The sequence below is a fragment of the Talpa europaea genome (assembly GCF_964194135.1).
Source record: "Talpa europaea genome assembly, chromosome: 1".
In the NCBI taxonomy this organism is placed as follows: Eukaryota; Metazoa; Chordata; class Mammalia; order Eulipotyphla; family Talpidae; genus Talpa; species Talpa europaea.
Window position 1 is genome coordinate 34,233,189 of NC_140073.1, and position 27,441 is coordinate 34,260,629.

The 27,441-nt window shown below is 47.0% G+C and overlaps 1 protein-coding gene across 1 annotated transcript in view; it reads left to right on the forward strand.

Annotated features, from left to right (window-relative positions):
• The window catches only part of AMPD3 (adenosine monophosphate deaminase 3), a gene marked incomplete at both ends in the record, with an annotated part of 40,167 nt that overhangs the window by 6,552 nt on the left and 6,174 nt on the right, over nt 1–27,441 (forward strand). Inside the window, 8 exons of the mRNA XM_084238048.1 lie at nt 7,937–8,144; nt 12,184–12,346; nt 14,462–14,681; nt 16,548–16,677; nt 22,338–22,532; nt 23,794–23,925; nt 24,451–24,614; nt 25,367–25,493. Of these exons, the coding sequence (XP_084094174.1) occupies nt 7,937–8,144; nt 12,184–12,346; nt 14,462–14,681; nt 16,548–16,677; nt 22,338–22,532; nt 23,794–23,925; nt 24,451–24,614; nt 25,367–25,493 (1,339 nt within the window). The remainder of the gene's footprint in view (nt 1–7,936; nt 8,145–12,183; nt 12,347–14,461; nt 14,682–16,547; nt 16,678–22,337; nt 22,533–23,793; nt 23,926–24,450; nt 24,615–25,366; nt 25,494–27,441) is intronic.

Sequence of the window (27,441 nt, forward strand, 5' to 3'; positions counted from 1 at the left end):
CTGCTTCTCCATTGCCACCACAGACACTAACTACATCAGTGTGGTCACAGTTTCCTGGACCACTGTGGTCTATCACTTGGTAGTAAGCTCTGTGACCTTGGGCAAATTAGGAAACCACTCTGTGCCCCAGTTTCTTCCTCATCTATAAAGTAAGGATGGTATCTTCATGTAGTGAGGAAGGAGGGAATGAAAATATGTAAAAAGGTTAGGACAATGCTGGGGTCAGTAAACCCCAGCTTATAGCTGTTACCTACATGTCCAGTGCCCTACTGTGGCGAGGGCAGTGATAGCAGCTACAGCTTACTGTGGGCTAGGTGCGGTTGACCTTCATTCTTTAGTTCCTATGTCAGTCTTTCCAAGTGGCTAGTCTTAAGCTATCAGTTTTACAGGTTAGGAAACCAAGGCTCAGAGAAGTAAAATTAACTCTCATCAGCCCATGAAGCAAGTAAGTGACACAGCAGAGAGTAAGACCCATGTCTTGTAAATAGAATCCCATTAACTGGGAGGCTAACCCAATCTTTAGTCAGGGGTGGAGTCTTTGGTTCTTGATCTGTAGACACTAAAATTACACTGGGTGTTAACCACCAGGAGCCTACACCCTGTTGGTTTTTGAACTAAATGGAGGGAAGCTGGGTCAAAGCCCTACCCCAAACCCCACCCTTCTTTTTCTGCCAAAGTACAGCCAGGGGCCACAGGTGTCAGACATCCCAGTGTCCTCTGGAGCTTTGCACCCCCCATTTTGTCCTTGGTCTTTCAGAGTCACTGCTCCCTATAGACACCTTTATGCAAATATTCAGATGTGAACAGTTCCCTTTTCAACTCTGGCTCCTCCCTGATGTTCTGGAATATGAGTTGTATATGGAGCTTTCCTGCAAGGAGCCCGCAGGTCTGCAACCCACGGCGGGTCTCCAGCTACTCAGAGTCTGAGGGTTTCTTTTTCAAGCGGTCACATCATATGAGGCTTCCAGTTTGGAAAAAAAGTCTTCCCTTGTCCTGGCTCCTTTCACAAATTTGAGTATTTCTGGTGCTTGAGAAAGGCTTTATGGCACTTTTTCTTTCTTATTAAAAAAAAAAAAGATTATTCTAAGTCTATTGTAAAGGCACAAATTCATCCACGGAAGGGAAATAGCTCCTTACAAAAAGAAGAAAAACTTGGGTGTGAGTAAAAAAGATGAGCCCCTAAAGGGGACTAGCTGTCTAGGCATCCAGCAGTTGTAAGACCTGAGCTGGGTTTTCCGAAGGAAATTAGAGCCAAGGAGGAGAGGTAACAACTGCAGAGATGCCTCCCAAGATAGAGTAAGGAGTTTGGCTTTAACCCTGCAGTTTCATAGCATAGTGATTAGCCAGAGTTGACCCCCCTACAGTGGTGCATAGCTGTATGTATGTAACAAATGCAAAATTTCTGAACAACCTCACAATCCTTCCATCCATTCTCTTATTTATTCTTACTTTACACAGAGCACTAATAAGTTTGGTTATTTTATTTCTTATCCTGTGGCAGATTTAAAGAAACAGATTAAAAAAAAAAAAAGAAACAGATTAGAAGTAGGGAGAGGGTACTTCTAGAAGCAAGGTCTCAAATGTGTGGATATTATGAGCGCAGGCTGTGGGGTCATACTGACTGGGTTGGTTCAAATGACAACCTTGTCTCATTTGTGAGTGGCCACAGGCAAGGCTGTTAACTGTAGGAGTCTTTTCCTGATCTGCAAAAGGAGGATAATAGAAAGACCTGCCTTGTGAGAATTAAATGAGCTAATATGCATGACTGCTGAGCACAGTGCTTGAAACATCATTAGTGTTCCTGTTTTTGTTACTATTATTTGCTCATTAACAGTGAGGGAGGAAACTGAGTAATTATAAAAAGCAGATGCAAGAATTCAAAGCATAACAGTCTCAGGACAAGATGGTGACTGGATAGGACAGTGATGACCCTGAGTCATCTGGAGAACTTTAAATTATGTTTGGCATGCTCTGACTGAGATGCAGGAATTATGTATTCAATTATAATTGAACTTGTTTTTTAAATTAGGGTTGAAAGGGGACAGACTTTATCTGAAAAATCTAGCTCTCCAGAACAGCTCCTTCCCCTGAAAATGTTTTAAGTGAAATAGGAAAATATTTGTTATGAATAGAGCTTAGCACAGCTAGCATGTTTTTAAATCATTTTGTTTTATGAAACTTTAAATTAGGGGTAGGTAAGTTTGTAAAATTTAGGGTAATTGGCAAAGAAGCTTCATTTGAAGCAATCAATTCACCTGCTTTTGAAGAACTGATAATTTAAGACTTAATTTGAAAGGTAGTGAAGACTACTCACTTTGACCTCTGGGGTTTTTTGAGAGAAGGGCAGGTGGGAAGGCCTGGAGAAAGGGGGGCTGGGAGAAGGCAGCAAATGGAGACCTACGTGATAGAGCAGGGGAGAGGGCAGCACAGGCCAGGGTGTGCTCTCAGAGCAGTGAAGGGAGAGGAGGGGTTGGGATTTGAGTCTTTACAGCTGGAGGCTTCAAGTGTGCAAAGCAAAGCTGCACCCACCTGGCCAGGCTGCAGGGCACTTGGCGAGCATGTGGGTTCCACCCACTGTGGACTCTCTTACAGAGCCACCATGCAGCACGCAGCATCGTCAGCTGTTTCCACCATATTCTTTCTGGTTAGGCTGGAACTTCTGGTGTGTAGTGGTGGGAAGGGCACAGAGCAGGTTTTCTATGACCCGAGCAGATGGGTGAATGTCAGTCAGAGTAGGCGCCAGGTCTTCAACCACTCCTTCAACAAGGGATCCCCATTTCCATGTGAAGCAAAACAGTGACAGTGGAAGCAGTAGAAACAGATGAGCCTATGAAAGTCAGAAATGCCAGTCTCACCTAATGCCATCCAGATTCAAATTGTTAATAAAACCCCATGCTGATTTGTGACTCCTGCCTTTATGTTGGCTGTTCTCTTCTGGAGAAAAGGGGCTTCCAGAATGACGTGAGTGTGTGTGTCTCTGGGGGAGATTCAAACAAGACTCCCTGTTCTGGAATGTTCCCTTCTCCCTCAGAATGAGGCAGGGAACTTTCTCTGATCCTGCTGTTCCTTTGCTCCCATCCCAGTGTGATGAAGTGTCTTCTCGGGGACCCCACAACATCCAAGGCATCTCATTATCTGACCATATTGTAGGATAGTGATCTGTTGACCTAGCCAGCCACCTGTGTTATCACAGTCAGCCCCAAGGGTCAGTAGATGTGTATTATCTACCCATTTGCCCCCAGGACCTGGCACAAGTGGTCTGTTGAATGAAATGAGAGCCACATTGTGTACCCTCAAGAATGTTTTGAATATGACTTATTGTGCATTGTTGAGAGTCTTTGGTGAAAGGTGAAAGGAGGTGTCCACCGCTACCTGGAAGTTCCCTGGACAGGCAGCACAAGACAGTGGGCTTCCAAAGGCCCCTGGGGAGATGCTGGCTATTCTCTTGAGAGTAGGGAGGTCCCATGGTTCTTTACTTAGATTTATCAAACAAAGCAAATGTTATCATCAGAAGGCTTTGGAGTACACAGGAACTGAGGAAGATTGGGGAGTGAGTCAGGGTAAAGAGGAGGAGGACACAGTGAATGGCAGGGGCAGCCGTGGGTCATAAAGTGGGTGGGAGCACAGACAGGTGCTGAGAGATGTTGTGATATCTTAACAAGGGGAGCAGTTCATCTCTTTGTCTTGAGGGCCTGGTTGGGCACGAAGGACACTGTTGTCCAGGAGAACCATTGATTTCAGAGAGGACAAAGCTGCTCTCCGGTCCTTTGGGTCTCAGACTTAACCTGCAGCAGGTGTCCTCACAGCCACATACCCTGCCAGCATCTTGGCAGGAGTGAGTTTCTGCCAGGTGGATATGTGGGTGGGGGAAAGACAAGGTGTGCCAGCTAAGGCAGAGAGAGCTGGTTTCCTCTGGAGCCCCAGGGGCTAGCACGAGGAACAATAGGTGGGACTGTGGGACTTGGCCCATCATACAGAAGTGCTTTCTAATAGTGGCCACAGATCATGTTTGTGCACTTGGTGTTTGTGTGTATAGCATTGGCCTGGCCCTGAGTGGGTGCTTGGGAAATGTTCCTTGAATAAATAATGAAAGCTGGTGTCTTATTTGGAAAGGTAGTGAACTTGCTGTTGCTGAGGTATACAAACAAAGGCTTTCCTAGTGAGAAGACTGGGGTCAGTAATCTTAAAAGTCCTTTCCAACCAGAAGACCCCATAAATCTATAATTCTGATAAAACTTATGATGACTTCTTTTATTGGTGTGAAATGTGACAATTTATTTCATTTTATTATTGTGACATTTTATTATCCAGACAACCTTGGAAGGGAAAGAAGGACACATGTATAAACACACACACAGGGGCCTCCCTGGTGGTGAAAGAGGTTAAGTCGCAGCACTGCGAAGCTATCCACGGCCACTGCAGCATGTTCGATCCCTGGCCAAGGAGGTGACCCACATGGCACAGCAGACCTCTCCTGTCTCACCCGCTGCTCCCCTCAGCAGTGTATTTTGGTCAATCTGCCTGTTCTGTTCCCCACTCTGTCTCTGGTAAATCTTCTCACCCCCACACCTCTGGCCTATTCACCAGTTCTTGTATGCATAAATAAATAAATCTTTAAAAAAATTAACACCCACACACACCCACACACTTAGTCAGTGCCACTCCCCACCTTTGTTGTCTGAGGCTCCATTATATATTCTATAGAATGGATATTAGATTGGCCCTATGGTGGGCAGAATTTCTTAAATGGCTCTCAAAGATATCCCATACTCTTCACTACACTCTTTGAATATGATGAGACATTATCAGCATGGGTCTGATCTAATCACATGAACACTTGGAGCAGAACATTTTCTCATGCTGGTAGTTGAAGGGGATGTCAGAGAGATTCAAAGCACCAGAACAATGTGCCATGCCTGCCTTTGATGAGGAGGGGACTATGTGCAAGTTCAGAGAGCCAGCAAGGAGCTGGGGACTTCTCTGGACTAATGGAAGTGGATTCTGTCAGTACCCTGAATGAATGCTTTATTAGAATGGAAGTAAATGCTTTATTAGAATCTTCCAATAAGAGTCCAATATGGCTAATGTTCTAAAAAAATTATTGAAATAATATCAGTTTATAACAGTATATAGATTTTAAGTGTATAGCATTATAATTTGATTTTGGCCTTTGACACCCTGAGCGTAGAGCCCAGCAGCCAAGTTCACCCAGACCTCTCACCTACTGAACTATGAGCCAAAAATGGGTGTTGTAAGTCAAGCTTAAATTTGTTATGCAGCAAAAGAAAACAAACACAGGACCTCTACTTATGCTCCATTTAGTTTTTCCTGTTTTCATTGATTTGAGATATAAGTTGTGTGTTAGCTCTTTGAGATACAAGTTGCGTTGATTAGAGATACAAGATGCGTGGTTATTCCCAGCCCTTGTCCAGGGCGAGTGGGCCTGGAGGAATTGCCCTCTGTGTTGTTAAACCTGTCCCTTATGCCTGCAAAACCTGAGCTCCTAGCCCACCAACTTTCACATGTGATGATCTGCGAGTCACCTGGAGACCAAGTCCAGAGTTGTAATGGATGTCTGCAAGAAGAATTCTTTGGGCACTCCTGGTGGCTACTGGCTTCCTCACAGGGGAGGAAGAAAAGGGACATTCCTTGAATAAGCTGGTGTGCTTTTGGCTAGCTAGGCTTCCAGCTTCTGATCTTGGTTGTTTTTTTTTTTTTTTCCCTTAAATACTTTTCCTGTGTTTGTTGCTCACCTTTGACATCACTTGCTTCGCCCTGGCAGGACCACCTCTCGGGCAGGACTGATGGAGGACTGTGGACATAAAAGTTCAATGAGATAGAAAAGTGACCTGGCGGGCATGTGAGTGACACAGGAGCCAGAATTTCACGGGACCTGGCTGAACCTCTCAGAATGCGAGGAGGAGCCCAAAGCAAGTGGCTCTTCCTCTAGGTGTGAACATTTAGAAGATGCCAAAGTGAGAACCTCATTGCTCGAGGTGAATCTGCCTCTGAGCCATGACTGACTAGCATTAGTTGGCATCTTCCTGGGCAGGATACCTGACTCAGCTGCTTGTGATGGATGAATGGCAGGCTGGGGAAAGCCTTGCCTGAGGCTGTGGGGTTCAGGCTGAGTTTCCTGAGCAACCCAGTGCATCTATTATGCAAGGCCAGGGACAGGGCAAAGACAGAATCCTGAAAAGGGGTCTCTTCCATTTTCAAGATGTAAATGGCCAAGTGTCCAAAATGGTGATAACATTGGTGAGCAGATAAAGACCATGTGATAGCATTGATGGGCAGATAGAGAGCCATGGCAAGTGGTAGGTGTATAGATAGGGGAGGAGAACAGTGGTTCCTGAAAAATGTTATAGTGGGTCTGTGAGGATACCTGGCCAATAGTCAGGAGGAAGGTAGCTGCTTCCAGCTAAGTCCTACGGCAGGTTGGGAAACAATGATTTCTCTAGTCCCTGTAGGTGTCACTGTGCCTGGAGAAGAGAAGAAGTTCTATGGGAGCTGGTAGGTGATAGCTGTCACTTATGGGATGCATGGGAGTCCTTTGCAAGAAGCTGTAGACCCTGATTGTGGGACAGGTATCTGGGAGGCTGCTGAGCCCGCTGACACAAGGTAGTGCAAGTATGGGCCTCCCTGGTGGCTTAGGGACTAAGTCTCAGCACTATCACTGCTACAACCTGAGTTTGATCCCTGGCCAGGGAGCTAACCCACATATGGCCTTGCACACTTCTGTCTCACCCACTGTTCCCCTTAGCAGTATATTTCAGTAAAAATCTGCCTGTTCCTCTCCCTACTATGTCTCTGGTGAATCCTCTAGCCCCCCACACCTCTGGCCTACACCCCAGCTCTTATGTGCAAAATAAAGAAAATCTTAAAAAAAGTATTAAAAAAAAAGGTAATTCAAGTAGTCAGCTAATTTCTTGCATTGGACATCACTAAGTGGCAGTGCTGTGGCCCTGGGCTCCAGTGGAAGCAGAGAGGAACTTGGGAGACAGAAGTGCTGATGGCCCTACCTCACTGCTGGCTAACTCCCTTCCTGGGAGGGTTCCATAGGGCGTTGTCATTTGAAATGTTGCTATTTAGTTAATGAGGAAGGTGAGTATTCACAAATCAGCATTACAAATAAGCATGAACTTCTGTTATTTTTTTTCCTGGTATTTTAAATGAAACGTGTGCCTACTTCCTTGAGATTTGGTGAAATCATCGGTTGGCATCAAGCTGACAGTCCAGAGGAACTGGAAGTTGATGATGATCAACGCGGAGATACAGATCTGTGTCTGCCCAGCAGCAGCAGCACCCATGGGGCACAAGTCAGACTCTAGGGCGGCAGGGGAGGAGGGAGGGCTAGCAGAGCAGGTACCAGGTGCTGGGAGGCTGGGGGCTTGCTACCATCTTGCTTGTGCCTTTATGTACTGTTGTTCATCTCTCCTTTATAAAACAAAGTGGGACTAGTTGATTGTCATGATTTCTTTCAGCTCTAAAACTACAAATTTCTAACTTTGTGAAATATACTGTGATGGTCTTTCTGTGACTGTTTATAGTCCTTCCTGAGACTGTCTCTGAGCTGGGGAGCTGAATTAGCTGAAGATAGTATTTGGTCCACACCATTGGTTTGATATTATCCTCATCACTCTTGCCCTCTGGTGCTAGACACCTGCCCATAGTCTGCCTGCTGTCTCCTGAGACCTTTGCCTACTCTTAAGTGCCCACAGTAGTTTTAAGTGGTTGCAGGGAGGAAGGTCTGGGAGACTGTTCTGTATCTCTTCATAGAGATGTGTGTAAGAGGATGGCACAAATAATCAGACTTCTTCATGGCAGGACCAGCATCGCACTACATCAGAGCAAGATTCTTCCGCCATGTGCACAACATAACACTCGCTCAGATTAGCTGCTGACATCTCCCACTTTCCTTGTTCTTTGCTTTTAGAAAGAAAAGTTTCAAGATGATTCGGTCTCAGTCCCTGTCTCTGCAAATGCCAACACAGCAAGACTGGAAGGTCCCCCCAACAGCCAGTCCCGTCATGTCTCCTGCAACCCCTGTACTCAGTGGAGCCACTTCCCAGCCGGCACCAGCGCCGCCCTACACCATGCCTGAGTTCCAGCGGGTCACCATCAGTGGAGATTACTGTGCAGGGGTAAGGCGTCTCCCACTTACTGTTCTTGGCAGGATCCCTGTGGGTGTTGTGTGTGCCTTGTCTAGAGGCCACTGGGCTCAAGGCCAGCCCTGAAGCCTAACCCAGGCTGTGGGGTTATGGGACGGGTCTGAAGAGAAGGAGGGTCCTCCCTGAGGTTGTGGTGTGTCTGAGGCACTGCCCATCCCTGTGAAGAGGCCCAAGGCTTCCTGCTGGCACATTGTGGCCTATATGTTCCATATATTCTCTGGGTCCAGAACTCTGCTTTATGTTCCTGTAGTCCATTGAGGAGGGTCCGTTAGAGGTCCAAATGTTGAATAGATTCAAAGTCCTGATGTTGATTGGTTTAGTTAAAGTCACTTATCTCACCCACACAGCTTTCCTGTGCTCTTGGTTCATATCTTTACATATGACTAGACAGCTCCTCTTGTCCTCCCCCGCCCCCACCCCCAGCTAGGAGGAGAAGGTCTAATGGAAAGTGAACCAGTTTGGTTTATACCAAGTCAGTTAACTCAAGTTAGTTAGTTAGCCAATTTCTTCCTCTGAGGAGGGTAACTGTATCCATGATGATTTATTTATTTAACTCCTTACAAAATCTGAAACAATGATGAAAAATATTAAAATTGTTAGCTGTGGAGTGGAAGTCTGTCATGTTTCCTTCAGCGCTTTTGGTATGTTTAAAATATTTCAAAACTAAAAATGAATTTTTATTTAGCGCCAAGGAAGAAACTCCCTGGCCTCAGGCCTCTCTGCTGTCTGCTGCAAGTTAGTATACCATTGTTAGTTTATACTAAATTAGTTAATTCTCCCCAGCATTGTCACTTAGAGATGTCCAATGCCAGAAACTAGCTGACTACTTGCACTAACTGGCTCTAGAGGGCCCAGCAGCCTCCAGACACCTGTCCCACAGCCGGGTCTACAGCCACCCACAAAGGACTCCCGCGTGTCCCATGAGGGACAAGGTCTTGATGAGGTAGTGAACTAATTTGGTTTATACCAAGTTAGTAAAGTCATGCCAAGTTAATTAGTAAGAGCTAGTTTTACCTGTTTGGATAATGTGTTTTTGTCGCTTACTTTTTGAAGGAAGCTATCATTAAGCTAGTGGTGGGGTTAGGTTTGGTTCTAGCAACCTGGCTCTCAACCCACTAGACTCTCTTTTGCTTTTCTTTTTAACAGTAATTCCAGAATCTATAGTACATCTGAAAAAGAGTAGCTTGTTACTTTTTAAATAAAACTCCCCCTAGCTTTAAAACAGATTTTATTCTTTGTGTGACTGAGAATTCTTGCATATGTATAAAATTTAAAATGGACAAAAATCATATCCTCCATCCACTCAATTCCCTACTTCAGAGGCAACCATTGGTTTTGATTTCTTGTGTGTACTCACCCAGATGGCCTATGTACCTATAATTTAGTATGCACCCAGAGTTTATTTCTTTATTTTTGCACAAATGGTAGTCTCCTGTATATATTATATTGCACCTTGCTTTTTTCACTTGATAGTATAAATGTCTTGGAAGTAATGCTTTATTAGTATATAAATAATTGCCTTTTTTAAAAAAATAAGTGCAGAGTATTCTATTGTGTGGATGTACCTTATTCTATTTTGCTTAAGTACTTAATTTGTACTTATTTTAAGTTCTTATTTTGCTTTGGTTCCTTTGGGTGGGAATTTTGGTTGGCTAGGAAATAATGCAACCTTGTCTGAAGAAGCAGCCTCTTGACCAGGAGTTATGGGTGTCCACCACCTTCCAGCTTGTGGGCAAAGCAGTGCTTGAATGGAGGTGGGCTGACCTCCAACTGAATGTGAGGGCTTTGACTAAGTGTGTTAACTGACTTCTTCTGTCAGTTTCCTGGCTGGCATGTTGTAGGGTATAGAGACCCTGAATTGGGTAATTGGTCCCCGCAGAGCAATCCCTGTGAGAGGCAGGCTGACCTTGTACATTACCTTGACCCCACAGGCTCTGCTGCTGGGCATGGGACCTGCATTGCCTACAAACTGGCTTGTGGGCACCCATCCATTGAGATCCTAAGCACCCTCTCAGTAGTCTCAGTGTGGCCTGGGCTCCTTGCCATGCTGATTCCATCACTTCCACAGACCAAGTGTTTGGGTTTGTCACTGGCAGGGATTTATTTTTGTCTGAGCTGCTCTTGTCCTAGTCCTGCTGCTATCGGAAGCCTCCCACTGGAAGGTGTAAAGTGGAATTAACACACTCTCATGGAGACACTTGGAGCTAGGAAAAGAGAACCTTCTTCCTTAAGAAAAAGCAAGAAGTATATTTAGTAAAAGCATACAAATGTTCATGGGAAAGATACATGATAACTACTTCTTTTGAGGATGGAGTGGGTGGAGGAGTGAGGAAGGTAGTGTTTTAGCTGTTATCTGTGATGATTTATTTATTCAACTCTTTAATAGATCTAAAACTATGATGAAAAATATTAAAATTGACAGCTCTGGAATGGATGTCTGTCATTACCTTCACTGCTTTTCAGTATCTTTAAAATATTTCAAAACTAAAAATGAATTTTAATTAAAGCCAAGGAGGAAACTCCCAGACCTTTCCCTTCCCTTCTTTCTGTTCCACCAGCCGCTTGTGCTTCCCTCTGCTATGTCACTTATCCTGTTAGGACTATTGTTCAGCTGTTTGTCTTCCCAAGCACATTCAGATTTCTGCCACACATATCTACCCCAAATGGACTAAGATTAATGAGCCCATTGAAACATGAGAATTTATTTCAGTTATCTTTGAACATGAGGCAGCTCCAGGAAAGCAGAACATCCTTGGTCTTTGGGAATCAATCAGGTCACAGTCTGAAGTTTGACTTTGAAACTTCCTAGAGGGCCTCCCTGGTGTGTAGGAGTTCAGTCTCAGTGCTATCACTGCTGAGGCCTGAGTTCGATCCCAGGCCAGGGAGCTTACCCACAGATGGTGCAACAGACTTCTCCTGTCTCTTTTGCTGCTCCCCTCAGTAGTATATTTCAGTAAATACACCTGTTCTGCTCCCCACTCTGTCTCTGGTGAATCCTATCAACCCCTGCACCTCTGACCTACACTCCAGCTCTTCTGAAAAAAAAAAAAAAAAAGTTAAAAACTCCCTAGAGAGTGATTTATCCCCTTTGAGCCTCAGTTTCCCCATTTGTAAAATGGGTTATAGTGAGGACAAAAATGAAATCTATAGAAAGTGTCTGGCTTGGAACATGTCAATAAGTGCTTGTTGACTGGATGAACTGGATTGATTCCCAGATGAATCAGGAGCCTGGGTGGGCAAAGCAGCAGGCAGACCATGCAGAAGTTTTTACTTTGACCTCTGAAGGACTCATGTATTTTCTCAGCCGAAAATGTCACCTCCTCAGGGACGTGCCCAGGCTCTGCTTTATTATGTGCCAGGGGCAACCGCAAGTTTGTGATTTAACCAGCAGCATGTGAAGCCAGCCTTGGGGTGTGCAGAACACAGTGTTCACTTCCCTCGCAGCAGCCCTAATTCTCCTCCCAGGTTGAGGGACCCAAGACCATCCCAGGTTCAGTGATTTACTAGGACTCTCAAGATTCAGCACATAGCTGTGCTCATGACTAGGATTTATTACAGTGGAGGGTATGGAACAAAGTCAGCACAGTATTTAGTGGTGGCAAGGTTTGTGTTAGTGGGCTTCTGGAGGAGACCAGCTGCATGCTTCCCTGGGTCCCCTCACTGTGGAGTCACCAGAACACACTTAATTTCTTCAGTACCCATTTGTGACAATGAGCGTGAAGTGTCATCAACTGTGGAGACTCATTAGAGACTTAGCACCCAAGGTTTTTATTGGGGCTGGTCACACATGTACATAGCACACTCAAGCCACAGACTCCCAGAAATCAGGTATTCAGCATAAACCATAGTGTTTTTACAAACAATTTAGGCATAGTGAGTCACTCATACTAGTTAAGGAATGGTTGGAATGTTCTCGAAACCCACGTTTGCAACTGCCAACTAGAGACCAACTTTACAAGGCCAATGGTTTCAGTCCTGCTCTGTGAACTCTTTCTGTAACCATCCCCTGCAGATCACTGTGGAGGACTATGAGCAGGCCGCCAAGAGCCTGGCCAAGGCCCTTATGATCCGGGAGAAGTATGCGAGGCTTGCTTACCACCGCTTCCCAAGGACCACGGCGCAATACCTGGGACATCGGCGGGCGGATGCTGCTCCTCCGGAAGAGGGCTTCCCAGGTAGGGTGCTGTGGCTATCGGTGGAGCTCCAAGTGGGGCACGGCCCAAGAATTGGCCAGGACTTTTTATTGACAGGCTATATTCCCCCCCCAATGGTGTTTTAAGGGCAAGGCTTTACGCTGATGTTTGCTGGCTTCCCCAAGGTTTGATTCCATGTTCACTGTGTGCTTCACTCCAGGTAGACTTGAGCTGTAGAAGTTAAAAGTTGTCCTTTGTCTCGGGGGTCCCCAGAGAGACAAGCCATTTAATGTGGGATGATTAAAACAACATGATCAGAGAGTAAATGCTGAATTGGTGATGGGGGTGGGGTGAGAGGTGCAGAGGGCATGTTCCAGGGGTGGTGGAAATGGTCAAACACACCTACATTCTGATCTAAGCGCCACCACTTTTTGGGCAAGATGTCTCTCCAGCCTCAGTTTCTCAATCTATGAAATGGAATGCTAATAATATAGTTCCTAGGCTTGTTGTGAAGATTCAATGAAAGACTGCATGTGAATTACTTAGTGTAGTTCTGGCATCTAGTGAATGTTCAATAAATGGTAGCTACATTTATGCTGTGGAGTTTGGCAGAGGGAATCAGAGAGCACAGGAGGGTTTCTGGTAGCGTCTGTTGGGCTCCCAGAGGGCTGAGGAGCAGTGGAGGCTGTAAGTTAAGAGATCAGATGAGGGCCTAGTGGTCTGTGCCAGTGTCCAGGACCCTGACTGCCCCCAGGACATACTTGGTACTGAGAGGTTTCTTGTCTCTGGCTTCTTTGATGCTCTGAAACTTGGACTTTGAACATTTGCTATGATCTGCACTTGAGTAAATCTCTGCCTTCTGGGGCCATTTCTTTGTCTGCCCCATTTAGGCAAAGGCAGGAAGGAATGACTATCCAATGTGTACTTTATATAAAACAGAGTATCCAGGGATACTGGGCAGGGGTGTGGTTGAGGCTGTGGCTCCCACCTTTGTTATAGTAAGTGTTACATCTCACAGGCCGACGCTTTTGGGGTTGCTCCTGAGCTGCCTGTGGCTGTGCCTGATGGGGGGAAATCAGACCCCACCTCTGTGCTGCTTCAGCCACTGTGCTGCCTCAAGAGTGTGCTAGGAGGAGTCTTTCCTGAACACTGATGGGGAACACTCAGGCAGTTACTGTCCTTTGGTGGCTTCCTTTGATGAGGATTCCAGGGTTTCATCCTACCAGGGCAGGGCAGGCAGCTGGGTTATTGCACCTTATGTGGGATTGGCTGATGTGTGGAGCTGAAACCCCCGTTCTACTACTATTTAGCAGAACTTGTTCCTTAACTAGAGACAGAGCTTATCAAGAGTCAGTAATACTCATTATGAGAGTAATCAGATAATGCCCTGCATTATTGCTTACAAAGCATTTTACCTATCTCCACTGCTGCAGTCCTCACAACAGTGCATTAAGGCAAGAGGTGTTATTCTTAGGTGAGCAGACAGGATCAGAGAGGTGCAGTGGTTTACTTGACGTCTCATAGCTGGGAAATATCCAAGAGGCATATCCTCATACTCTGTCTCCTCTGGGCCAACTTAACCCACACTCGTGGGACCAGACAGCTTATTGACATTTCCTGCTGGTGGGAGAAAAACTCCATATTATGTGATCATTTGGAAGGAGGGATTGGCTTCTTCATCTGGCCCCTTAGCCACCCTGGACCCAGTAAGATGTGGGAGGACAGAGACAATTAATTGATCCCCCTGGGAAGTCCCAAGTACTGTCTGTCCTCTTATTAGTGGACACAAATGCCCTTTTTAATATGCCTGGTGTCCCTGATGTGTCCAGGAAGAGGTGTGATCCTATACCTCTGAATCATATACTGTGTTGTAAACCAATGTTACCTCAAAAAAATTTTTTTATTGAAGTGCTGGTCATGTTCCAGGGACTGTTCTAGAAAGTGGGGAGATAGCAGTGAACAGAATATGTACTACCCAAGATCAGTGAAATTATTTTACAAAATAAATCAGGGGAGGGAACATGGGATGTTGGGGCAGGTGGTGGTTGGGTTTGAGATAAAATGACCAGCACAGGCCTTACTGAGAATGTGACTTTTGAGGCCATGTGAACTCACAAAGTCAAGGGCACTTTGCCATCACTTAATCCTGTTTTGCAGATTTCTGCCCTCCCCCACTGCCCCAAGAAGACCCTTACTGCCTGGATGATGCTCCCCCCAATCTGGATTATTTGGTCCGCATGCAGGGGGGCATCCTCTTTGTGTATGATAATAAGAAAATGCTGGAGCACCAGGAACCCCACAGCCTGCCCTACCCTGACCTGGAGACCTACACAGTGGACATGAGCCACATCCTGGCTCTCATCACTGATGGCCCCACGTAAGTCAGCTTTCCTTGCGTCCACCTCTGTTTGCACAGGTGCTGTTCTATAGAAAGGACTTGGAAAGACCAACCAGGTTGCCTCAACTCTTGACTTTCCTGTACTTACACCAATCCCATATGCTGGCATATTCTTAGATTTGGTACTGCCTGTCCCTTCTGCATGCGTAGGTATGGAGCTTCTGTATGCTGGTCCCCTCTCTCCAGGCACGATGGCAGCCTTACAGAGTTACCAGCCCGGGGCATTCCTATAGATGGTGGAGGAGCCTTGAAAGCTGTTGCTTCGCGGCTTTCCCCATTTCTGGAGGGGAGAGTACAGGGTGCCTGGGAACTTTGTGTCTTGACCCCCACGATGCTCGTGGACTTGGCTCAGGTTAACCTGGCAGAGAGTTATCTTCCTGAATTTGACCTCACTCTTCTTGGCGAGTGCTTATGCTAATCAGCAGAGGATATTCAGCTTGCCTGTACCCTGAGCCTCTGAGTGCCTGAGCTGGGAATACCCTGCCAGGACTGGGAGCCTGGGGAGAAAGTGGGTGCTGGTCATGGCAAAGGACTTCTCTCTTGCCCTGCCTTTCAGGTTTTGCTGGGAGTGGATGTGATGCTAGTCTCAAAGTGGGGAGAGTGGGCCTAAGGGGATGGTCAGTGTGGGTCTTGGTTCTCACTAATCTGAGGGCAGAGCCAAGCCATGGATGGGGAAGGGCAGTTCCTGGGAGACTATCCTTAGTCAATGTGAGGAGGAGCTTTGAGGGGAAGCTTTGGGAGGACACCAGCTGTTCTAGGAAGTATGTGAGCCTAGACTGCCTGTCTGGGAGGTTGTCAAGGAGAGTACTGCTGTAGAGAGGGACAGGGTGAGATGACCTTTGACTCCCTACAAACTCTGAGACTCCTGTGCTTTGTGCTCTGGTCTGGGGCTCATCTGGGCAGACAGATGATGGTGCTAGTCTGGGGTGGGGAGGGCAGTCGCTGTTTATGCTTTCAAAAGTGAGTGATTGGATGCTGAGGGTGCTGCTGTTTGTGTGTGGGGGTGCACAAGGAAGCAGGTGCAATGAACTATGGTTGAAGGTTCTATGTGGCTAAAGCCAGGCACCTGCACTAGGTGTGGGCTGCCATTTGGTGTGAGCAGCGTGCATCTCACCCTCAGTGGCCTTTGCTGGCTGGTGGGGGAATTAGTCCTCACAGAGATTCTGTCTTAGTAACAAACATCCCTACATTTCTAATCTGCCCACTATGAAAATCATCCTTGTCTTCTCTTGAAATCTCAGAGTTGAGAGGTCTTCAAGTCTTGGGTTTTGGGGTATGCCATTTGGTCAGAGGATGGTTCTTGTAGTGCCAAGGCAGGCAGGTCACTCTGTGTAGTTTGACTATATTACTGATCTTCTGGGCAGAAGTTAAACTCCTTTCAAGTAATTAAAGGTGGTTGAGGGTAGATGGGAGAAAAGAAAGAAGAATGGGATGAAGGAGGGAGATTTTTATTGAGCATCTGTTATGCTCAAAGGCAGGCCTTTCACACACATAAACCAATTTAACCGTCACTTCAATCTTGGGTATTGCCATATCCATTCATGGGAAGCAGAGATTTGAGATTAATTGCCTAAGCACATTAAGCTAAAAGTCAAAGAACCTGCAAGAGGTTGCAAAGTTATTGCCTTGTATCAACTCTCTACTCATTTCATTGAGCACATGGATGTGGTGACATAGTTCTGCTGAGTCCGTAGAAATCTGGAGCCTCCTCCTCCCTCCCTGTCCATCCTGATCTTCCCTCTGCATGGAGGAAGGCTGGTCGCTGCAGACACTGAAGGTCTGCCAGCTGGAGAGCTTGATGCAACTTCTCCTCAACTGTGGTTTCTCCCCCTTCCCAACCTGCAGGAAAACATATTGTCACCGGCGACTGAACTTTCTGGAATCCAAGTTCAGCCTTCATGAGATGTTAAATGAAATGTCCGAGTTCAAAGAGTTGAAGAGTAACCCCCACCGAGACTTCTATAATGTGAGAAAGGTGCGTTAGCGGGCCAGTGTTCAGAGCTGTCTCTGCCCGTCCCCCTCCCTACCCGTGGGACACCTGAGCCAGTCTGGGCTAGTTCCCTAAGTCACTTTCCTTGGCCTGAGGAGTGCGATCTGTAAGTGCAGAAGGAAGACTGGCGAGTTGCTTCCTTGGGACAGACTTCGGGGACTTCCAGTGCCCTAGAGGGTGCTGGTGTCACTCTAGATGGAAACCTTTATTTACATTGTGTATCTGTTGGAATGTACCCTCTTTGGTAAAAGGGGCTGGCCCATTAATTGGTCATAAGAATTGACGCCTTGTTACTTTTAAGTTAGAGAAATTCATTATGGAGAGAAAAAACTGCTAAATCTGCTTTGGATTTGGAAGCTTATGGTTTTTCTTCTTTCTGGATCAGATGTACTTAAAGAGTAGCATCTAGTGTACCCTCTGCCCCTGCCCTGGAGTGGATGAGCTCCCTTCGCTTGGGCTTAGTTAGACAGTAAATGATTTTGGTCTCCAGCTTTTCCATTTTCTGCCATTTAACAAATACGCAGCAAGGCACGAGGTCTGTGCTAAGCACAGGGCATTTGATGTTGAACAAGAGTCACTACGTGTCTACCACATGTTCCCAACCTGTTACTATTAGTGTGTAAGTGTAATGACAGAACAGCTTTCAGGAAGAGACCAGAACTGAGCTGATGTAAAGCACAGAAGTTAGCCAGACAGAGGGTGGGGAAAAGGAATGGAACTATGAATTCTGGGCAGAGGGATCAGCATATACAAATACTAGGAGGGAGAGAGTAGGGACCACGAGGAGTACACTGACATAAATACAAGCAGCGCTGCATGGCTGGAGTGCATGTGTTGGGGAGATGGTTGTGGTGGGTTGTGTGGCTGCAGGGGTGTGTGAAGTTTTGTATCTTACAGGGGTGCATGGGTTTCTTAGAAGGGACAACGAGGCAGGTTATGGTAGAGAGCTGGAAGAGAAGCTCATGGGGGAGGAATAGGGGTGGGCTTTGCCCACAGGAAGGATGGCATGCCCAGCTTAGACTTAGTGGGGTTATCATCTCTACAGGAGTCTCTGTCCCAGAGTCGGACCCTTTGAGGACTGTCCATTCTGGACTCAGCTTTGACAAGGGAGGGTAGGCCAGGGAAGATGTGGTTCCTTTGAGAAAGTCCAACTCAGGCCTCCCTGGCCTCCCTGACCTCCCCGACCTCCCGATTGGTAATACTAAGCAATGCTAGGTGGAAGACCCCTCTGTCGAGATCAAGTATTCTGGCATGAACTCCAACTTGGATGGAATCAAGAGACTTAAGAGTAAGAGTTAAATTAGGCTCATGGGCTATGAGAAGCTTATGGAAGTATCTCAGGACAGGGATGAAAGGATGTTTGTTAGACACCAGTTACCTAGGCATTTTCACCTCCAAGCACCATTAGTTCCTTCTCTGTGAGTTTCAGGTCTGTAGATATGCAGGTGCTTCAGTCACTATGCCAAAGACTCTCAACCCGTGGGCCCACCCAGATGCACTCTACATGCCCAGCATGTGCCCAGGTGGGTGTCAAGAAAACTCCTTATTCAGCCCAGGGCGGGGCTTATGTGAATGCTCTGGGCCTGACTGCTTCTGGCTGCCTGGGGCTGAGATTCCCTTGCTGACCCCACTGGCATCAACACCGTTTGCTTTTATGGTGGGACCCAGTGGTAGTTCTGGGTCAACCAGCTGCTCTCTGGTCATGATGGACACATGGACAGTGTTCGAAGGAGCAGTGTTTATAAACCAGAGTCAATCCTTGGGTTCCCCATCAGTTGTGGGGTTAATATGCTCTCTGGACAGAGATGTCCTTGACCCCCATGCTGTGACACAGTGGCCTGTTATCTAGCTCCAGTTAGTCCATAAACTCAGGCCCAGGGTTGCTCTGAGTCAGGCTTGTGCTGCTCCCTGCTTCCTGGGTGCTGGCTGCTTTGTCTTACCCTCCAAACTTCCACTGTGGGAGGAGAGCTGGCTTTCTGAAATCCAGAGTGGGTTGGCAGGATAGTCTCCATATTTCTGAGTGGCTGTCATTGTCACAGAGGCAGGACTATGTGCTGAGGCAGGAGCAGTGCTCAACCATGGGTCTGTATGGGTGGTATTGTGAAATGCAACATCACAGCAGGTCATGGGTTATGACACCATGAGGCCCAGCCAGCAAGATTGTTGTTTTCTTCTCAGAGTTAAGAACAAGGGGATGGGTGTGTTTGCCGTTAGGAAGCTGGGTAGGACTGGGCTTTATCTGCTTTGGTTTAAGTGTCATATCCAGAATAGTATTTTCTGTGCCAAACTTAACCAAATGGAACTGGCTACCTCAAAGCTTAGTGAAAGGCGTGCCGTAATTGAATATTGATGTCCGCCATGGGTATGGAAATGGTCACTGTTGGCTTTGAGGCCAGGTGTTGGCTAGCCCTGCTGAGAGACTCCTGTTTGCTGAGACCTGGATCTTAGACAATGTGCTTGCATTGTCTGATGAAAACAGTGATATCTAATGATAGACTTTTTTACTTGTTCCTAAAATATACCTTGGAGATGCTAAAGTTTGGACTGGATGCTTTCTGGATTGTCCAGTTGTTTCCCTCCTTATCTTATGACTCACGAGGGTAGGGACAGGCTGCACATCCTGCAATGTGTCACTGGTATGCTGAAGGACACGAGCAGAAAGCCCAGAATGTGCTGAGTCATGCTGAGGACATTGAGCCAAGCTGTGTCCGACTGTGTTCAGTCAGGTTGACCTTCTCTTGTACATCCCACATGAATCCAGTCTGTCCCTGGGGTACCTAAGCCTTTACACTGTGCTTTGGGTGAATTTTAGTTTTTGGGGCTTTGAATTGTTTCATTTCTCAAATGTCTACTGATTTGTCCTTCTGGTAGAGGAGGCAGCATTAGTGGTAGGAAAGGCCCCAATGAGTGAGTGATGGGGCTAATGGCTTGGGCTGGCTGGTATAATGCTTACAACGGTTCAATAGATCAAATGTCTGGTTTGGCATGATTTAGGGATGCCCGACCAGCTGTAGACAGTCTTCCCTGGCCTGAGGTCAGCTACCTCCTTACTCTAGCCTTGGCGGGGTGCCCAGTTGGCCACAACAGTAACTGCAGAGTGCAGTGTGGTGGCTGGCAGCACCCTGGCCTTGAGGCTGCTGCTGCCCTTCCTGGGGGATTCCCTTAGGCTCTCAGCCTTGTAAAAGGGAGTTAGGATTCCACTTGATTTCAGGTCATCCCTCAGCTCAGGCAGGGCTCCCTTTCTTTAGGGCTGGTGACTGAAGTGAATATGGCACATTCAAGCATCCAAAAGAAGTTCTGTGAGTGGAGCACATAGGAAAAGGGAGAGTGGGGATGATGGCCCAGATATTAGTAGGGTAATATCTAATATTAGGGTAATATCTAATAGTAGGGTAATATCTAATATCTAATATTAACAAAGGATATTTAATAACAGAATCAAATTGCATTTAAAAAATCTATTCTACTTTTTATGTGTGTAGAATGGATTGAATCAGAGCAAAAGAAAATGGTGACAAGTCTAATTGGGAAGTCACTTAACTTAGGGGTGAGAACTCCCAGGCTGGAACTCATATGGTGTAATGAGGTTGGAGAGCACTATGGACTTGAGATCTGCTTGGAGGTAGAACTGATGGGGCTGGCTGGTGTTGAGGTTTGGGAGAGGGTGACTCCCAGATCTCCAGGGTGAGTAGGACTTACCATTTCCTGACATGTGGAAACTCAGGAGACTATCTAGTTTAGGGTCCATCTCCAGAGATGGAGAGCCCAATTTTGGATATATTAAATTTTAGTTGACTTTGAGTTATCCAAGTGAAGACATGAATAGGCCGTGTATGTAGAGTAATGGAACTTTTGGCTGCTGATGTAAAATTGGGGGTTGTTGACAGAAAGAAGGCAATTGAAGACACAGAAACGGATCAGACTGCCTTCGGAGAGAGTGAATAGTGACAGAACAAGAGGTTCCAGACCAGGCCTGAAAAAGTTCCAATATTGACAGAGCTAGTGGTGAATCTGAACAACTAAAGAGGCTGAAAAGGAGAGGCCAGTGAAGCAAGAGGAAAAGCAGGAGTGTTTGGTGGTGTTGGGGAGGAAACATTTTCTCCTACCCTTGTTTTTGGACTAGAAAAGGATTAAATTGACATCAAACAGATGAACAGGGAAAACAAAACACTTGAATTATATATCTATGGGAAGTCTATATAGATGTGAAAGATTCCAAAGATAGCCATCTGGGACTAAGCAGAAGAGGGTTGGGATCTAGGATTTCAAAGGAAAGGAAAGCAATTCATAGGAAGATGAGATCAAATGTTTGATAAATAAATGTCTGCCAGGTCGTGCAAAGACAATGGGATCCTGGAAGGAATTGGAACAAATAGGCCTTGCCAATTTCCCCCAGTCTATCACATGTAACTCATATTCACTGGCATTAACTCAGGTAACAGTTCATTTCATGGAACTATCAAATTCTTTTAGGTAGTAAGGGGAGATGGGGCAGGTGAAAAGCCCTTGCTGAGTATTTTGGGAATTTCCTTTAGCTTAAAACAACCCACATGCCAAAGTGGCATAGAGGGTCATATATTCTCCCCCTCAGTGTCTGGAAACTTAGTCATAGAAGACATGAAAAAACCCACGAGTGTTTGTGGGATCAGACTGAGGTCCTCCCTGGTGTCTTCTACAAGGGAACTGCCTTTCTATAGAGTGTGGAGTGAAGTCTAAGTCCTGATTTATTTTCTTCTTTAGGATTTGCTCTAAGATCTTTGGCGTTGGGCCTCAAAACCTGGGTCACTGTTGCTGCTGCTTCTTGGGTTTGGATGCTCTGGACTTTAGATAAGACGTAACCAGCTAAGGGAGCGTCTGGTGGTGGCTTTCCTTTGCTGTGTGCCCTCTTTATTCATCCCTTTTGGAGCCTTGCTTTGCTGTTCCAAGAGAACACACTGGGAAGAGTGGGATTTTTGTGGATCATTTGACAGGTCTTCGGGGCTTTATGAAGATGTGGATATCATCAAAACTTTTAGAATCTACCACATCTGTTCATTTTTTCATTCATCCATCTGTTGATTCAATGCATCATACCAGGCTCTGGGGTAGGTGCTGGAGACATAGATGTGTCCAATGTGGTTCCTGTCCTTGAGTAGAGTGAAGGGTAGAGAGACATTATTAGACTGCACCAGGAGGACATGTATAAAAAAGGAGAATCTGTGCTGGTTTCCCAGCAGGGCAATGACAGATCAGTTGTGCTTCAGAATTGGCTTTCAAGTGGAGGAGGTTGTTGGAACTCTAGGGGTGGAGGAGGTTGGTGAGGAGGAAGGAAGGCATTCCAGGCTGAGGAAACGCATGGGCAAGGTGTCGCAGTGGGCACCACACGGTGTGCAGTTGCAGTGACAGTGGTGTGCTGCAACTCAATCAGAGCTGGGTGGTGGCGAGGGGAGAGTTAAGGCTAGACATAGCTTGGAATTCCATGCTTAGGAGTTTGAGCTTTATCTTGAAGACAGGGGGCTAATGATGATTTATTAAGTCAAGTGGCTGGATGATCCAATCTACTTTTAAAAGATCTCTTGATGTTTTGCTCCACGTTGAGGGCTGGGTGTCCTGCCTGTTGTTTCAGGGGGTGTCCAGCTCATGGGCTGGTGGGTACTGTGTTGCAGGTGGACACGCACATCCATGCGGCCGCCTGCATGAACCAGAAGCACTTGCTGCGCTTCATTAAGCACACGTACCAGACAGAGCCAGACAGGACTGTGGCCGAGAAGCGGGGCCGAAAGATCACCCTGCGGCAGGTGTTCGACAGCCTGCACATGGACCCCTACGACCTCACTGTGGACTCTCTGGATGTCCACGCGGTGAGTGAGCTCAGCCCCAGCACCTCAAGCAGAGAGTGCCTCAAGCAGTCCCAACTGGGGACAGAGCCCTGTTGGAAAACAGCCATGGTAGTACTTGGAGAGAGGCAGCTGTGTAAGCTGCTCTTTCTCTTCTAAACATGGAGACTATGAGAGATAATTTAGTCTTCAAGAGCAACACGGCTGGGAGCAGCCACAGGGCTGTGGGAGTCAGGCTATTCAACTTCTAGTTCCACTTCGGCCACTGAGGAGTTGTATGCCCTTAACTCGCTTTTGCTTGATTTCTTTGTTGGTAAAATGGTGAATGCCACATGTGTTATTGATAAGACCAAGCTATTAAAATACTAAATGATGGTGTGGCTGCTATGGAAAAAGATATAGGCATTTCAAAACACTAAATATAGAATTACTGTGTATTTCAGCAACTCCACTACTAGGTATAAACCCAAAAGAACTGAAAACTGGGACTAAAACAGAAATGTGCACATGGAAGCTCAAAGTAACGTCATTCACAGTGACCCAAAGGTGGAAGCAAGCCAGGTCCATCAGCAGATGAGTGACTGGATAAGCAAAACATAGTCTATACATGCGATAGGATATATTCAGTGCTAAAAAGAAATGAATTCTGGTACATGCTACAGCATGGACGAACCTTGAAAACATTATGCTAAGTCAAAGAACCAGACACAAAAGGATAAATATATTATGTGTCTCCTTATGTGAAGGATCTAGAATAGGCAAATCCATATATATATATAGAGAGGAAGATAGTGGTTCACAGTGCTTGGGTGTGTGGCTGGGGAGTGAGAGGTGGGGACTATTATTTAATGAACACAGAGTTTCAGTTTTACAAGATGGAAAGAGCTCTGGAGATGGCCGTGGTGGTGGCTGCACTGTATTATGTATATTTTACTGAAATAGAAAAATCTTAAACAAACCAAAATGCTGAATGAGAAAATGTGAAGACAGTGCCTTAGGAAATCTAAGTAGCTGGGTGTTTGCTCACTCGGCCAGTCCTGCTGCTAGCCATGGTGCCTTGGATTCATGAGGCCTCTTCTTCCTCCTTCACAGAGGGCCTCACCAGAGGACCCCAGGGCTGACTGAGGGAGAATGCATGGTTCTGGCCCCAGGATTCTCCAATATTTCATGCAAGAACTACCACAGAAAACACCTATTAGTGGGGCCACACAGTAAGACCTGCAGAGGGAAATGTGTGTGGCTGCAGAACAATGTGGTGATCTGGCTAGTGGTCTTTTCTCTCCAGGGCCGGCAGACATTCCATCGCTTTGACAAGTTCAACTCCAAATACAACCCTGTGGGGGCTAGTGAGCTGCGTGACCTGTATTTGAAAACAGAAAACTACCTGGGAGGAGAGTACTTTGCTCGGATGGTTAAGGCAAGTGAGCCTTGGCCCCTCAAGCCCTCCTCAGATACCTGACAGCATCTGCCTTCAGAGGGAGGGGGCCTCTTGGAAATGCACCATTCAGCTCAGGCAAGGGCTCAGGTGCCAGTGCTATTGCCGTGGCCACAGCTCCCGAGTGCCAGCAGCCTTTTCCTCTGGATGCTGACTGTACCCACAGAGAAGGGCAGGCTCTCCACCCCCAGCCATGCTCATGGCATTCACGCTCATTGCCTTGTCCATTTGCAGCCTGAACTCAGCCGGGTGCACATTAGCTCCATGTGGAGACAATTCTGCTGCCATCTGCTTATACTTAGTTATAGGCTGCAGACCCGAGTTTCCTCCCCAGGAAGGAGCTCCACTGACTCGGAACAATTGCTTACATGGCAGCAAGGGGATAAGGTCTTCCCAGCCCAGGGGCAGGCAGGCGGCTAAGGGAGCTGTGGGATCCAGCAGCTGGGGGTGGAGATGTTCTAGGCAGCTGGGATGTATTGGGTTAACCTGAAGTCTTCTTGGTGCCAGGAGGTGGCCCGGGAGCTGGAGGAGAGCAAGTACCAGTACTCAGAGCCGCGGCTCTCCATCTATGGCCGCAGTTCCGAGGAGTGGCCCAACCTGGCCCGCTGGTTCATCCAGCACAAGGTCTACTCACCCAACATGCGCTGGATCATCCAGGTCCCCCGGATCTAGTAAGTGAGGCGGCACGTGTGTCTGCTTGTACCCTTTGGGGACGCCAACCTATGCCATAAGGGCTGCTGAGTCTCTCTTGAGGGGTGGGGTCAGTTGTGGTGCTAGCTTAGGTTTCTCCTTCCTAGGGGTTTCCCTACAGGGTGGTTGACAAAGAAGTCCTTGTGACACTTCTTGTTCCTTAAAAAACATGTGTAAAGGCCTGGTAGGAACTACTGCCTGTCTTCTTCTCACTGGGGTTTAGGACATTCTTTTCCGTGAACCCCAAGGTGGGGGTGAGCTGGTGGTGGCCTACATTGCTGGCTCTTGGATATGACTCAGACCACCACTGTCATCCCTGCTGTCTGGCCAATGTGGGGCCCATGGCCTCTGGATGGACTGGGGCCTGTGGCTTAGAGAAACTAAGCTATATGGCAGAGTTTGGATCTCTGGGAAATTTGAGGTCTTATCACTTGTCTGATGAGTCCTGGCCAGCCTGAATCCCACCACCCCACTTCCAGTATGGTGTCTGGCTCTCAATCTCTGATGGGCATGGGTCGGTCCTGAGTGTGCAAAGCTAAGCTTAGTGTTACAGAACTTGCTGGGCGTTGAGGAGGGGAAGGATCTGTGCCCAGACCACTTCTTTGACCCTACTCTGGGTATTTAATTAGGGACATGGGTTGCTGAGGAAGTGACTGAGGCCCACCTCCCCCCGCAGGCCAAGAGAACTGCACTGTTGGGTCTATTTAATCAGTGAGTTTTTGCTTGCCCCCAGTGACATATTTAGGTCAAAGAAGCTGCTGCCAAACTTTGGGAAGATGCTGGAGAACATCTTCCTGCCCCTTTTTGAGGCCACAATCAACCCTCAGGATCACCGAGAGCTTCACCTTTTCCTCAAATACGTGAGTGTGGGTCCAGCTGCCATAGTGGTGTGGGGACCCCAGGCGTCCAAGTGGGTTGGTTCAGATCATGTACTTCAAGTGGGGCTGCTAGACCCGAGAAGTTGAATTTCTGTAAAGAGCCTCAGCCCTGGCAAGTCCCCTGCTCAGGGGGAGCCTGCGCCCCCTGCTGGGAAGGCAGTGGTGGACAAGACTGCAGAGTCACTACCTGCAAGATGGGGCTTGATGATGCCTTGGGCCCCAGGCAGCTCACCTGCTTTTACCTAGAAACAGTGGTCCTCACATCTTGTTTGGTTAAGGACACAATTGCCACAAAAATATATTCATCTTCCATTTCTGTGTAGCTATGGGAGAGGGAGAGAAGGGATGGAGGAGAGACTTAACTAGAATGGGCATGAGCTGGGCAGGAACTGTCTCCTCCCTGTGAATGCCCAGATAGCGGTGGCTGCAGAAAGTGAGGAGCAAATTCAGTACCTGGTAGAGGTTTTGTGTATTTCTGACAGGAGGAAGGAACACAAGATTCCAGAGGACTGGGGGAGGCAAGTTGGTGGGATTGAGTCTATGTGGAGGCTGCCAGGAAAAGGTTTGAACAGGCTGAAGCACATCACTGCATTTCTGTTTTAGATGAAGATCATTGTGTCTGTTGTGTGAAGAATGTCCTGGAACAGAAGGTTGAGGAGCTTGGGGGAAAGGAGACAAGATGAAATTCAGGGGATCTGTTCCAGCAATGGAGACAGATGATGAGGGCTTGCTCCAGTGCCAAAAGCTCACACTTATTGAATGTTTGCTGCCAAGTCAGTGACTGACACCATGGCATGATCTGGTTTCTGCCTCCCAGTGACTGTATCTTAAACAGATTTGTCATGTGTTTGCTATATGTTAGAAACGATGTGAGGTGCTCTCCTTGGATTATCACCTTTAATCCTCACACAGCCCTATGAAGCTTTTAGCTCCAATTTATACACTAAGAGAATAAAACTGAGCGATCACAAAACTAAAAAGTGGCACAGCTGGAAGTCTTATCTGGCAACCTGACTCTGGAGATGTCTTATCCCCAAACCGTGCTGCCTCGCAAACAAGAAAAGTGAGGTGTATGGTCAATGGCAGGCAAAGGACTCTGGGCAGTCATGGGCATAGGTATAGAATTCATAGCATCTGGGTAACACCTAAAGGTGGAGCCTTCCTGGTGGTGCAGGGGTTAAAGACAGTGCTATCAAGCTATCGCCAGCCACTGCAGCACAAGTTTGATTCCCCAGTTGGTCAGGAAGCTGACCCACATGGTGCAGCAGACCTTTTCCGTCTCACCTGCTGTTCCCCTCAGCAGTGTATTTCAGTAGATCCGCCTGTTCTGCTTCCCACTCTGTCTCTGGTGAATCCTCTCACTCTCCCATCCCCACACCTCTGGGCTGCACCCCAGTTCTTGTATGCCTAAATAACTAAATCTTAAAAAAAAAAAAAAAACAACAAAACCTGTGGTGCACAGAAAGGCCTGGGTGCTGCCCTGGTGCGAGTAGATGTTGCACCTTTCAGGTCATTGCAACAGTGGGAAGTTCAGGGAAGAAGAGGAGAGGGAGATTCAGTGGCAAGGCTCTGAATCAGCTGGATATAGAGCGTAGGAGAGGGGCCTTCACTACCCCCATGCCAGGCCCCAAGAGTTCAGGTAAAGCATGGAGCTAGTGAAATGGTCCCTCAGACCTGTCCAGACCATACTTAGAGTTATCGTGGGGACGCTGTCCTTTTCTTTAGCACATATGACTATTACCAGGAAGATTTTGTCCAAGACCCTGTGGTAGCTTCCTCTTCTGGGTCTCTATTGCCCATCTGGGGTCGACTGGCTGTGGCCTAGTTTGGACCTGTTGGTAAGCGAGGTGGACCATCTTTCAGAAGCTTCGTTCCCAAATACTACCGTGGATGAGTAAGTGGAGGAGAGGGAGACATGTTAGCAAAACTG